The sequence below is a fragment of the Puma concolor genome, chromosome B2 (assembly GCF_028749965.1).
Source record: "Puma concolor isolate L17-30 chromosome B2, mPumCon1.1.hap2, whole genome shotgun sequence".
NCBI lineage: Eukaryota > Metazoa > Chordata > Mammalia > Carnivora > Felidae > Puma > Puma concolor.
In genome coordinates this window covers 136225180-136239478 of record NC_141671.1, presented here as the reverse complement: position 1 = coordinate 136239478, position 14299 = coordinate 136225180, and the positions used below count along the sequence as shown (strand labels likewise).

The following is a 14299-nucleotide window of genomic DNA, read 5'->3' as shown; positions in this document are numbered from 1 at the left end:
TCTACCGTGGGTAGTATTGTTAATCCCACTTTGCACATCAAAAAACCGAGGCTCCAAGTAATTTGTCCAATGTCACACACTGAAAGTGGCAAAGCCAGCGATGAATCCAGCGATCCCTGTTCCAAAACCCGTGGTCTTAAAAATAATAGGGTTCTTTTTCAAATCCCACAAGCTCAAAAGCCGACCTTGGGCTACATTTCCAGCCTCGAAGGTTAGGGGATGATTATCCTCTTACTACGTACTTGAAACTGTACTTTGCAGGTTATCATCTTAAGTGGTCGAAGACTATCTTTATTTTTCCCATTTTCTGGTATCTTGACATTTAGTGTTCATTGAGTTACAAGAAAGTAAATAGTGGCGGAGAACTACACTAACATGTCACCAGACTATCCTGACCCTTAATATAGGAAAACAAAAGTGGGCACGCAAGTCAGGCCAGGGCAGCCTTGAGAGGGCACTGAAGGAGAAGGCCAGTTCTAAGGGGTTGAGCCTTTGATGGAGCAGCCCAACTAAGGCAGCCCAGGGAGAAAAGGGGCAGAAATGAATGTAGCCCCTAGGCCCAAAGGCAGGGGGAGGCCAGGCTGTGGGCATCAGATCACGGGCCAGTACGGATGCAGAGGCAAACAGGGCAGCAAACAGGAGAAGCCGCCAAAGATCTGAAGTCAGTCTAAGGCTCTAGCGCCTGGCACAGTTACAAGTGTTGATAAAATAATGGCCCTTCCTCCCTCGCCATTTTGGCACTCTTCATAGGCTTCCTTTTTGTCCTCACTGTAAATCAAAGATTAACTTCACATCTGTCATCTACTATTTTCTTGCAAACAATTCATGGCCAGGAGGGCTCTGGTTAGGGTTGTTGGAGGCTGTAGGAACTGAGAAAAGAGAAATGGGATGTATAACCATAAGCAAAGACCTTACCTTACTAGGAGGTGGCCCATGATCATCCAAGTAAGTGGAATTTCCTAGGGGAAAAAAAAAAGAAGAAAGTTGATGAATCAGTAGTTTTAAAACCAAAGCGAATTTAGTGCACAGTCATTGAAAACAAACATTCCAGATATATGTCTATTTAGACAACTCTACCAAAGAAAAATAGGTCATTAGTTGCCCGTTTGGTGGGATTTTGTTGACATTACCATGCTCAATTACACTTTCAGCAGTTACAAACATTGTACATACGTTGGTGTGCACACACACACACACACACACACACACACAGAAACACGCAGCACAATTCCTCACCCCGTAGCTGTTGAGTTTGCTTTAGACCAGTGGTTCTCAAACCTCAGTGTGCATCAGAATTGTCTGTAGAGCTTATTAAAACACAGATTGCCTGGGTCCCCTCCCAGAGGTTCCAATTCAGTGACTCTGAGAATCTGCATTGCACAAGCTCCCAAGTGATGCTGACGCTGCAGGTCCTGGAACCATACTTTGAGAACCACTGCACTGTTTCTCTACTTCGTCTTGATGGTCAATTTCCCTTCATCTTTTCAGTCTAGCTTGCTTCAGAAGCTTGATCTGTCTTGACGAACAGCCACTTTTCAGAGTACATGATTATCGTTTCCTGATGAATATAGATTCAGACTGGTTAGGGTGGGAACTAAAGGTCCCAGAGTTCCCTTTATGCAGCAGGTACCTGCTAAGTGCTTCCCACCTATTCACTTAATTCAAATTTCGGAGGTGGGTTATACTGATTCCCACTTACAGAGGAGGGAACAGAAGCCCAGAGAAATCCAGAGATTTGCTCAGGGTCACACCCTGTGACACTGCAGGAAAGACAGAAGATCGTTTCTTCCAGAGGATGCTTGGGGATCTGTTGCTCATCTGTCTGAAAAACCTACCTACCAGCTTTTGCAGAGCCCAAGCACCAGCAACATACTCTGGGCACTGACCGTGTACCCCAGACACCAACCCAGCAATACATCTGAGCCCGTGGGGTAGCCTATGATGTGCTCAGTGTATTCAGAGGCTCCCCTCCAAGGAGATAATGCTTGTCAGTCAGGGGAAATCACCTTCACAAAAAGTGAAGACAGTCAGCCTTTCTAACACAACAAAATTTAAAAAAATATTGGAAACACAAGGATATCTAGAGAGAACAGTAGCTTAAGGAAAAAGTAAGTGTCCCAATTGGAGTAGATGAAAGCTGATTTTTTTTTTAGAAGAATGCAAAAGTGACTTAGGAAATTGGAATAAAAAGGAGAAGTAAGGGGCGCCTGGCCGGCTCAGTCAGAAGGGCATGTGACTCTTGATCTCAGGGTCAAGAGATCGAGCCCCACATTGGGTGTAGAGAATGAATGAATGAATGAATGAATGAATGAATGAATGAATACACTTTAAAAAAAAAAGGAGAAGTAGAACTTAAGACAGAGACAGTTCAAATGGGAAAACTTATCCAAAAATAGCAAATAAGTGGGTTTAGGCCTATAGGGTTTTTTTCCTTCTTCCATACTGGGGTATCAGCCGTCCCTTTTGCTCTGTAGTCTTTCGATCTGTCACCCACTTGATGTCCACAGTGACTGTACTCTAACTGGCTAGTTGTACATAGTAAAAGGACAACGGGGCCCGATTTTCATGTACAAGACGTGCAACCACAAACACCTGGCGTGTTCATGTTGGGTTATTTTCAGGAATCTTTGAAATGTGAGTATGATTAATGATTTGTTTGATCTTAATTATTGTGCTGCATTCCACGGGGAACACACAGAACTAGGAAGTGAGATCTCTATCTGACTTAATAAAGAGGATCTGCTTGAAAGAATTCAGAAAAATGACTGCCTAAGTCTAGAGAAATATTCAGAGCTATTCCAACATAATGCAGTCGGTATAGCTGCAGAAGCTTCTCGTCACCTCCTCATGTGAATGTGTCTTCCCAGGACGGATGTGACAAATCCCAACAAACGTCTGCATGTCGTCCAGGTACCAAGCTCAGGGTTCAAAGATAGCTCAAACAACTAATGGTTTTGAAACAGGAGAAGTTTCCAAAAGAAACAAAGTTCCTACAAATGGATGACTTGAATGCCGACTGTTCCCTCAAACCCCGGACTCGGCTACCCCTTGACTCACTCCTTAGCACCCGGGCTTAGACATCTATAGGCACCTCGCACTTTGCCAGTCCAAACAGAACTCTTTTATTTGTTGCAATTTCACCTCCCGCCCCCCCCCAAGTTGCTGCCTCCCTATCTTCTGTATCTGGTTATACAACACATCCTTCCCCTTGGGCTCCAAAGCCCAAGAGTCATCCTTGATCCATCTCTACCCCTTACCCAATCTGTACCAACCCACTCACCAGTCCCATTGGCTCAGCCTTCGAAACATGACTCAATGTAATGTTTTGATCACTTCCCCTCTGGGCCATTTGGGAGAACTCTTACATCTTTTCACTGCTTACAAATTTTCTCCTCTACCCAGATGGCAACCAGAGGGCTCTTCTAACCTTATCATCAGGCCATGTTAACCCTCTGCTTAAAACCTATTTTCTCTAAGAATGAAATAATCCACTCTTTACCATGGTCTATACTTCAACAGGAGCCAGGCCCTGCCCTCCAACCACACCCATCGCCAGCCACAACAGCCTTCTCTCTGCCCCAAAACACACCAACCTGTCGGCAGCTAGGGACCTTTACAGCCAGTTCTTTCCTCTGCCAGAAAAACTCTTCCCTACCACCATCATTGAGACTTAGCTCAAATATCCTTCCTTTCTTCCTTCTCCCATTCTTCCTTCCTGTCTCCCCTTCTCCCTGGCTCCCTTATAGAAGACTTCACTTCTTTCCTTCTGCACAGAGGAAGGAACAGGGCTGACCAGTGTTGACATGCGTGCCCCGGACCCTGTTGTTCTCTCCATCAGCAGATCCCTGAGTGCCCATTGTTGGTAGGTTTATTAGAACACAGAGGCTGTAAATGTTTGGGCTTGTAGCAGATGTACAGAAAGGGCAAAGAAAAGCTACACACATTTCCTTACTTGGAGACGGCAAGTTTTTATTCTCCTAGGGCATAACCATATTTTTATCAGATATATAGGTAGAACTTTCCATCCTATGATCTTATGCTTTCATAGCACAAAGTAAACAAAACTGTCAGAATCTTCAAACCTGATGTTGGTAACTTATTGGCTGTGGAGATCAAAGGAGGAGCCCTGTTATCAAAGTAAGCCTCTCTGAATGGGCTCCCGGGCACCGGAGGAACTTCTGGTCACTCTGCCTCGTGGGGGACTCAGTAGAGGGTGCCAGGTGGGGAAGGAAATCAGACTAAAGCCCTCCAGGCCTTTGGGCTTAGAGCTCAAGCTGCAAATTCAGAAGGAAAAGGCAGAGGAGGGCTGATGAATGATCTAGAGCCAGGAGAGAGGACAAGGGCTCCCTTGCCACCCACTTCCACCTGCCCTGGAAACCCCCAGTTTCTGATCCCAGGCTGCAGCACCCTATGAGGCAGTATCTCTTATTTATGGAGGCCTATAAGGGCATATCATCTCATTTCTTTCCAGAAAGCAACTCACGTCTTTACATCTTGGACTCCAGCCTCCTGTCTTAAGTCTTTTCTTTGAGGATCGAGGGTTACGATACTCAGTCAATGTAGAAAAAAAGGAAAGGCACACCCCACATGTTTCCACTCCTATCACCGGTCAAATTTTTCAGAAAGGCCTGTCTCCAAACTGCCAAGAAATTGCTAGCTCAGGCTGGCATCGAGCTAAAACTCTTACAGAAAGTCAAGCTTGTCCAGGCTGCTGAGGTACGGAGAGGACACGGTAGGGACTATTTGCAGCAACACTCCAGGCCTTCTAACTCCATGTGGCTGGTCTATAGCCTGATGGAGGTCATGCTTACGTAGCTCTGTACACGGATTAAAACCTAGAGAACTATACATCAAAACCAACACCAACAAAACACTCATGGTTTAATGGTTTTTAAAATGCCCTGACTAGAAAGCAAGTGATCTCACACTTTGCAACCAGCGAAATTATACCACGTCCTCAATCTCACCCTAGCCATCTAGCGCTTCATATTGGACACCTCCCCAGGAGGTGGCAAATATAACATGAGAGATCGCGTGCAAAGGTGCAGAGGTGTTAAATCCAAGTACATGGGAGTTACAGTCTGCATACTTACTACAGAGTAAGTGTATGACTGGGGTCTTTGCAGGGCAGTATGCTAGTAAAGTCTACCTATCTCTGCTATCATACAAGCTATTTGCAGCAAAGATGCATTTCAGGACACTCGTGTGACGTCTAGTACGAAAAATCAGGAGGCCAGGAGATGTGACCTGGAATCCGAAGGTTCTCAACCGATTACCATCTCATAGCCAGTCTCCGGTGGCAGAGCCAAGGCACGTTGACCATACAAGAGCCATCCAAGTCTCCCATGATAAGGGAAATGACGTGAACAACCAGATACGACGTATACCTACGCAAAAAGGTCTCGTCTCACTTTTTAATAGAGAATATCCCCAAGAAGCATCATTCAGCTCTGAATAAATTGCTTTGTCTCCTCAAAGTCTTCCATATACACATCTGTAAAAGTGAAACAAGCTCCTAAGTTATTATGAGGAGTATGCACAGGTAATTTCATTCTATTACAAAATGCCTAGAACACTCCCCGCATACAGTAAGCGCCTACTATGTTTGTTGGCAATGCTCGTTGCACTGCCAACGATACTAATTGTATGACCAGGGGGTCCTCGTAGTGGCGAAAATCCCTCCTCCAACGTCTCTCCATCCTCTGTCTCACTAGTTTTCGACCCCTCGCTGCACAGTCCACTTGCCTGCGATGCTTTTTGAGAATGTGGATGCCAAGCCCCAACCCTAGCTCATCCAATTTCATCTGGGGACAAGTCATTTAGCTTTTAGTATTTCCTAAAGTTCTTCAGGGCATCCTAATGCTTCGCCAGGGTTGAGAATCACTGAGTTACAAAAAACAATTAATGGACTGCAGAATTCAGGCTGAATCGCATTTTCCAGAAATAAAAAAAATAACAGACCAAATCCAGGCTGATGTGAATCATGGGTCACTCCCATCATCTCTGCTGAGAGACCGTGCAACATGGGTATCACGTCAAAGGGGAATGTTGGTAGAGAGCTGATGATCACAGAAGGACTCCCAGACTCCAGCAGACCACCGGGCAGCTCCCCGTTGGGGTACATAACAAACCTGAAGAGGGCCAGCTCACAGGCTGCCCGAGGACTGGCATAGGCACCACTGGGCAGGGGGAGAGCTGACCCCCTAAGCCACATGGGTTGCCCAATTTTGTGGGTCTTCACAAGTCTTTCCAAAAATAATTTTCAGAGCTTATAGTTTGACATATTGTTCCTGCAAGCAATGCTTAGCACATGTTGTCCCGGTGAACCTCTTGTTTCAAGGTAAAAGGGGAGGTAAAAGCATAAACCTCCATCCCCAGGGTTTCTCCAGATCCTACTCGACTTAAACAACCAGAGGGTATTCCATCAGTCCTGGAGACACTCATAGGCGATCCCTACAAACGCTTTAAGGGACCACAAGGATCTGAAAGGAGGAAGCTTCCAGAAAATCTGTAGCAGACGCACAGCCTGGTCCCAGCCCAGTGAGGTGCCTGTCTCGGCAGGCTGTGGGCCTGGAGTGGAGAGGAGGTGAGCGAACCTGGTCAGCAGAGAGGCTCGATGAGGCACCCAAGTGAATCCAACAGAGACTGTGAACACAGCTGATAGAGGAGAAACTGCTAGAAGCACTGATGTGAAGAACTATTGAACAGAATGAGCCATGTATTATAAATAGCAACAGTCACTCTTATGTGAGAGAGAGAGAGAGAGAGAGAGAGAGAGAGAGAGAGGAAAGGAGCCCCAGGGTCATCACTGAATGGATTCGGGGAGATACGGCTTATAGCACTGACTGTCACTGGTGACAAGGGTAGCCCGGGGGTGATAGAGGGAATACGACAGGCAGCAGAACAAAAGACCTGGGTTCAAATCTCAGTCCTATCTTACACTCATTGAATGGCCTTGGAATCAGCACTTAATTTCCATGAGGCTTAATGGCCTCATTTGCACGATGAGGATATTCACAGTAGCAGCGACAGGATTGTTATGAGAAGGAACAAGACATATATAAAGCATTGAGCACACTGCCTGCCTGGCATATAGATAGTAAGTGCTTAACGAATGGTAGCTTCCTCAGCTTATATTATCTGATTTTATCATCTATAATCAATTTGATAATTGTATTTATTATTGAGGAAATCCAAGAGAATCCTGAGGTCAGGGGTCAGGTTTAAGGATGAATATTAATATGAGATCATTATTTGACAGTTTCTATTACTTTCTGATTCTATCTTTGATCGGTCTTCAAAAAGATACAAAAAATTCTCCCCAATAGCTTGACAAAAACACCTTTAGCGATGTGCAAATGCATTTACAGAACCTTCCCGGCACAGAAGTTATTCTGGACTCCTAAGTCTCGCATTAGCAAATCTATTTTTGTCTGAATGGGTCCCTGAAGAATAAAAACGCTTTAATTCTAATCCCTCTTATGGAAACTATAATATGCATCAGTGTCAATGTCAAAAGAGCCGCCTGTACACTCCGTCAATTTTGATCAAACACCAGCAATGCTTTTCAGAGTCTTTCTTCAGCCCCCTTTAAAAAATCACACTCATAAGCAACTGAAATCCTTTCCTGTTTTATTTAGAAACAGCCATTTCACACGGGGTTCTGGTTACCTACAACACAATCATCTCCCCCCCCCCCACCCCGGAGTCTGGGCCTCTGATAAGACACTGTTAATGAAGGAGTCACTGTTAAAGGCAACACTGCAACTTAGCTTTGTCCTTGCCAAAAAATTATGTTAATGCCACACTTTCCACCATTAACTATGGGTTACGTTTCTCTAAGAGGCAGCTGTTAGCACACACCAGCCGTGGTTAACAATGAGGAGTTTGTGTGCTGAGTAAACGTCTCCAATAGCTCCATTTATTATAATTAACGCGGCCCCAAAGACACTGTAATGGAGGAAAATTGCTTGCACAGCTTTATTTAAGCTTTAATGGAATTATTTTCCACTGAATTAAAACAAATGGCTTTATTAACTATCAATACTGGAAATACATCGATAAAAATGCCTCTTAGAAAAAAATCTTAAGTGTTTATCCAACCAGTTAACAAAAGCAGAAACATCCTGAAAACACTTTCTTGATGCTAAGTGATAAAAAAGGGCATTCCAGACACTGAAAAACATATTCAAATGAAACTGCCATCAAGTACAATTTAGAAAGTGGTTTCCATTTCTAATGAATTTTAAAAGAAAATTAACGCTCCCCTCTTTGTATTTCGGGCTCAAAAGCACTGTTTTGTTTTATAGTGCATCTCTTTTTTTTTTTTCTTCATTAAATCTGAATATACATTTTAGGATGTCAAGGGCACATTTGTAGAAGGAAATTACCTTCAGGATCAAATGATCAGTACACTACTGCTAAAATAACAACCTAAATATAAATACGAATTTATTGCCAAATTAGCTCAGGGATTCATCATAATCATATATGACCTCATCCAGGTAGGCATGGCGTGTCAAAGAGAGATAGAATCACCTAGGTTTCTGTTTCGTCCCATTAGATTTTCCTCCCAAAGTAATTACTATAGTCAACTGATCCTACCTGTGTAACTCTAACACCCCCATTAACACAGCAGCCCCAAGCCCTGCACAGGGCAAGGCTCGAACGAGCTGCCAGGTTAAGTTTTCTTCCATAAGAAGTAGCCACCATGAGAACGGACATTTCCCATTACATGCTTGCTGCACAAAGCACTCTTGATAACTATGGTGGAAGACAAGCAGGATGTAGCCAATTTAAGAGAGAAACAAACGAGGCTGAATCAATCAGCATCTGCATTATTGTCACCGATGGTTAGCACCGACACCGATCTAAGCACCGTGCTAAGTATCCTCCAGACCTCACCCTGTTGAGTTCCTATGACAACCATCCCGTTACCTCCACTTTACAGCAAAGGAAGCCGAGGCTCAGGAAGGTGAAGGCGACCATGCACAATGCTGCACGGCTAATCAGCATGGGATCCTGGACTTGACCACAGCTGCCTGCCTCCCTGCCTTGCTCAGAGACTCCAGGCTGGGGACCACAGCGTGCTTTGAGGTATTGAGCCTTCTGGCTCCAAGGGCAGCTCAGGCTGGGCAGTCTGAGGCCACCCAGGGATGGCCAAGGCAGAGGAGGGTCTGAGCTAACAACATCTGGCACTCACCAGCTAGACAGGACCTCTGACTGAACGTCACTCCCCCCACCTCACCCAAGGGCAAGGGGTCTGCAGACTGTGGAAGAACTTGATATCCTGGGAGTCCAAGGAACCAGCACTGCAATGGGTAGGAGAGGGGGGAGGGGGCAAGTTAGGTGGGGCCCAGATTCCAGGGGCAACTCAGAACCTCTGGCTGCCTCGGGTCCGTTTCTAGCTGATGTTCTATTTTAGTGGGTCCTGACTAGCCACAGGACGGTACGCTGTGAGGGCACGAGCCTTCTGCAGTCATCATTATTTTGAAATACTTGATACAAAGAGTTAGCTTGGGTTAGAAATCCATTCTCATTATTGCAAAAAATGCCAACGTTGTATTCGTCAACTATCGAAAAGGAAGCTCTGCTTGATTCCTTAGATAAAACTTCAATTGATGCAAATTTTGTGAAGGGTAGTGTGGTAGGCTGAACAAGGCCTCCCCCCGCCCCCACCACAAGGTTATCCACATCCTAATCCCTGGAATGTGTGGATATGTGACTTTACACGGCGAAAGGGACTTTGCAGATGTGATCAAGTTAGGGATCCTGAGGTGAGAAGCTTATCCCTGATGATGTGGGTGGGCCCAATATAATCATAAGAGTCAGGAGGGCCAGAGTCGACGCAGGCATGATGATTAGAGGTTGGTGGAATGTGCTTTGAAGACAGGTGGAGAGGCCACGAGTCAAGGAATGTAGGCGGCCTCTAGAAGCTGGAAAAGGCAGGGAATAGACCTTCCCCAGCATCTTCAGAAGGAATGCCACCCTGCCAACACCTTGATTTGAGCCCATTAGAACCCATTCTAGATGAACTGTAAGATCATGAATTTGTGTTGTGTTAAGCTACTAAATTTGTGGCAAATTATCACGGCAGCAATAGGGGATTAGCACAGCTGTTAAAATGGTTTTACATTTTAAAAATCACCTCTTGGCACACCTGGGTGGCTCAGTCGTTCAGGCATCTGACTTCAGTTCCGGTCATGATCTCGTGGTTCCTGGGTTCGAGCCCCGCATCAGGCTCTGGTGCTGACAGCTCAGAGCCTGGAGCCTGTTTCGGATTCTGTGTCTCCCTCTCTCTCTGCCCCTCCCCAACTCGCTCTCTCTCTCTCTCTCTCAAAAATAAATAAACATTAAAATTTTTTTAAAAAAATAAAAACCACCTCTTTATGTAAATAAAGTTTCTTGTCAGTGGTAATTCTCAAGGAGTTGAAGAAATTTTCATCAAAAAGCCTATAACGGGGAATTGGATGAAGTCTTGTAAAAGGCTCGTCACTCTCAGGGATAAATTCGAAATGTTTCTCTTTGTAAGTTTCCCATGACTTCCAAATGTAAGATCTTCCCTAGTATTTTGTATCTTGTTTTTCTAACAATTATACAATTAAAAAGAAAACATAACAAGTGTTTTCATCATACCTCATATAGATACCCCCTCCCCCCATCCTCACCAGTTTACCAGTGTGCCATAAAAACCTCAGCATTTTCAAAGTATTTCTGGACTGGTAAAGTTTTGACGCACTGTTTCACTTAACAAACACACAGAGAACATCAATCAAATAGAGTGCTGCCTTTGACAAAGGGCTTCAGTCCGACCAAACTGCCATTGCTCTAAGTCTGGAATTTCTCTTTGGCTTTGTTATCAGGGCCAACAGTATGGGTCACACCCCATTACACACACGCGCGAGCATGCACGCACACACACACACACACACACACACCACACATCATACGATTTCAGAACAGGAAAATCACCACAGATAGACCGTCCGACCCCTCAATCTACAGAGGACACAACTGAATTCAAAAGAGGTCGAGTAATGAGGCCAAGACAGAAGGCTGATTAGCAAGGAAGGGTTAAGAATAGACCTAGGTCACTGGTGCTCATTCCAGAACATAACAGTCTTACCTCATGCCACGTTTTTACCCTAAATGGTATTTTCAAGCTTGAGCCCCTGGCTTACTCTCCGAGCTTAAACTGGAATGAGTTTGTGCTTTTCTGACACCCTCAAAATTACCTCTCTATGGGTAAAGATACCTCGCGATTGAGAGAGTTAACAAAAACGTATGCCTCGAACGCTGGAGATAACTCCCAAAGAGAATATTTTACACGCCCTGTGCACGGCTGCGGGGAGTTCACAGCCTCTCAAGGCTGATACGCTAATTTAGATGTTCAAGTTTCGGCAGGTTTGATGGAAAAGAGTACCTGTGCATCGACTTCTGTAAATGAACCAAACACGTAGGAGACTGTGCCTTGTGCAGAAATGTTAAGTGAAAATACTAAATACCTGAGGAAGTGCAAGGGATAAGGGACAGCGGAAGGCAAGCGTGACAGGGACGGATGAGAGGCAGGACACTTCCAAGTTCACGTGTCAGCTATTTATGGAGCGGATACCCTGCACCGGGCACTGTGCTGGGTCCTGGGGACACAGACATGAGGAAAAATGCAGGATCCCTGTCAGACTTTGGCAGTGTGGGCTGCTTATAACAAATCACCGTAGACTGGGTGACTTCAACAACGAATATTTATTTCTCCCAGTTCTGGAGGGGGGGAGGGCTGGAAGTCTGAGATGAGGGTGCCAGCAAGGTCAGGTTCTGGCGACAGCCTTCCTCCGGACTCACAGATGTGGTCTTGCTAAGCCTTACATGGTGGAAAGAGAGCTCTGGTCTCTTCCTCTTCTCCATAAAGACATTAATCCCATGGGGGTGGGGGACCCTACCCTCATGACCTCATCTAAACCCATCACTTCCCAAAGGCTCCACCTCCACCGTCACATTAGGAGTCAGGGCTTTGGCACATGGATTTTAGGGGGACACAAACACACAGTCTGTGGCACTGGCAGTGAAAAGAGATGACAGACATTAAACTATGATTACAGACTAAGTATTCAGTCCGCACTGCGATAGTCTTACAAGGAATAAAGTACCTGGGGGCCTGAAAAGGAACAAAAGCCCCTAAATTCAGGACTGAGAAGCCGTGAGGACAACGAGTGATCCAGGCAGGTGAGGGCAGCCTGTGTCGGTGCCCAGGTCGGCGAGGAGCCCAGACGGGACCGTGCCAGGCGCCTGTTTGCAATGAAGTCAGGCACGGCTCCGTGGAGGGGGGTTTCCAGCTACGTCTCAAAAGAAGGGAGGAGCAGGTGCCCCCGGACAGCGTACTGGTGCTTGTCCTGGGGCTGTGGCTCTCAGAGGTGGGCGTGTCATACCAGCACATCCCTGCAGGATGGCGAGTCCAAATTAAAGATGCCCTTGTCACCTTGAGGTCAAGATCAGAGGACGAAGTCTCATTTAGGAGGCAAAGGGAAGTTTGTGCAAAGAGGCCAAGGGCTTTGGGGCACATCTGAAATGAGCTCATGTGGGTGCGAAGCTCTAATGCTCCCCCACCTCTGACCCCATCAACCACGGGAGATTGGCACGCAGAGCGAGGATCCTCCTTTACCAGGATGGAAGCTGAGCCCAAGGTCACACGGCTAGGAGGTGTCAGAGCTGGCCTAGGACTTGGGTTGGGCTCAAGCTTGTGGGAACCCCAGTCCGCATTGGCTCAGGGCTCAGTGCAGCATGGGCAGACCAGAGGGTTTCCCGCAGGCACAACATGTGAGCCTGAGGCCAGAATCCGGATGAAGAAGTCTGTGAGGACAGAAGAGGGAAACACCGTGGGCAAGTCGCCAGAGGCTGGTGGTGCCGTAACCTCTTGCTGGGTTATGGATCACCACTTGCTTGAAGGTTGGTGTCAAAGCATACAGATTTTTACAGGGGTATAAAAGATTTTATGTTTCTAGCTCTGTCTCCTGCTTGATGGGTGCCTGGGCCATGGCCCAAGGCCACTGGTAAACAAGCCATCTGTGTCTTCTATCCTGTAACTGGAACAGTCGTATGTTTGACAGAAAAATGACTTGTCACTTGCCAATTGCCTTCCTGCTTTAGGGAAATGAGTATGAAGGAACATTCCACGCAGTGTTTCAGCCAAACTGCACTGAAATGCTATGCACGTGAAAAAGAGATTTGAAGAGCTGCTCATAAATGCTGACGTTGGTTTAGAAAGCGTGTGGACGAAATGGGTCTGATGGCAAAGTTGGTCTCACATAGTGGTCGTGTGTACACAGAACTATCCCATCTGGGATTATGCCTTCACATACACTTCCCAGGAACACAACAAAGAGACCATGGTTTCTTCTTTATTAGGTCTTCGACTGTAAAGGGGGATTTTTAATAGAGTAGCAGCAATCATTGAAATCATTCAGAATCGTAATCGGCACAAAATTAACCACTAATCTAGCATACGAGCCCGGCAGTGTTTATTTAAAAAAGAGTGAGTTTCAATAAATTTATCAGCTCTACTTTCTCTATCATTTCTCTAGTTCCATTTTGAATCAGATTCAATAGGATTTCGGTGAGGTTCTGTGGTTCATAGAACTATAATATTGGAAGATGGGAGAAGATTCTTTTAGCTCCATATGTTACTCCACAGGCCCGGATAAACACAAACACCCGCATATACAAAAAGGCAAAACAAACAGGTGCTTGAAAAATCAGAAAATCCTCGCCAAAGATGAGCCGAAGGTATAAGGAAAAAACATGTAGAAGAAAGAATATGGGCTCTGCAGCTGAACGGTCCAAGGTGGCAAGCTACTTACTGGCTATGACCTTGAGCGAGGTCTTAAAGTTTCTAAGCGTTCGTCTCCCCACAGGTAAAGCAGGAAGAATAAAACTTACCTTATAGAATTGGGGGGATTAGAATTACCCTTTATAAACTGCCTGGCATGCATACAATAAAATGTAGCTCCTATGATTATATTTAAAACAGAGCCAATTTAAAGACCTGGTGCATTAAATAAAACCTCTTCCAAGTAATCACATACATAAACATCAGTCCCGGGCACTGAAATCTGCATCCCTCATTATGCACTAGAATGGCCTGTCAGTGTCTTCCTCCACATTTTTCAGGATTTATGATGGGAGGTTATACCTGGGTATGAATGAAATGTAATTTTTAAAACCCTGGCAGGATTTGGGTCTTCCTATGCTTTTATTGTTGTTCTGAAAGATAGAGTGTACTGGAGGTCATAAATACTCTCTAGCACAT

The 14299-nt window shown here is 45.4% G+C and overlaps 1 protein-coding gene across 4 annotated transcripts in view; it reads right to left on the bottom strand.

Moving 5' to 3' along the window:
- Positions 1-14299, bottom strand: part of UST (uronyl 2-sulfotransferase) — a 319150-nt gene that overhangs the window by 198544 nt on the left and 106307 nt on the right. For all 4 annotated transcript variants that reach the window (XM_086708095.1, XM_086708096.1, XM_086708097.1 and 1 more), the window contains exon 2: positions 916-959. In XM_086708095.1, coding sequence (XP_086564221.1) covers positions 916-959 — 44 coding nt within the window. The remainder of the gene's footprint in view (positions 1-915; positions 960-14299) is intronic.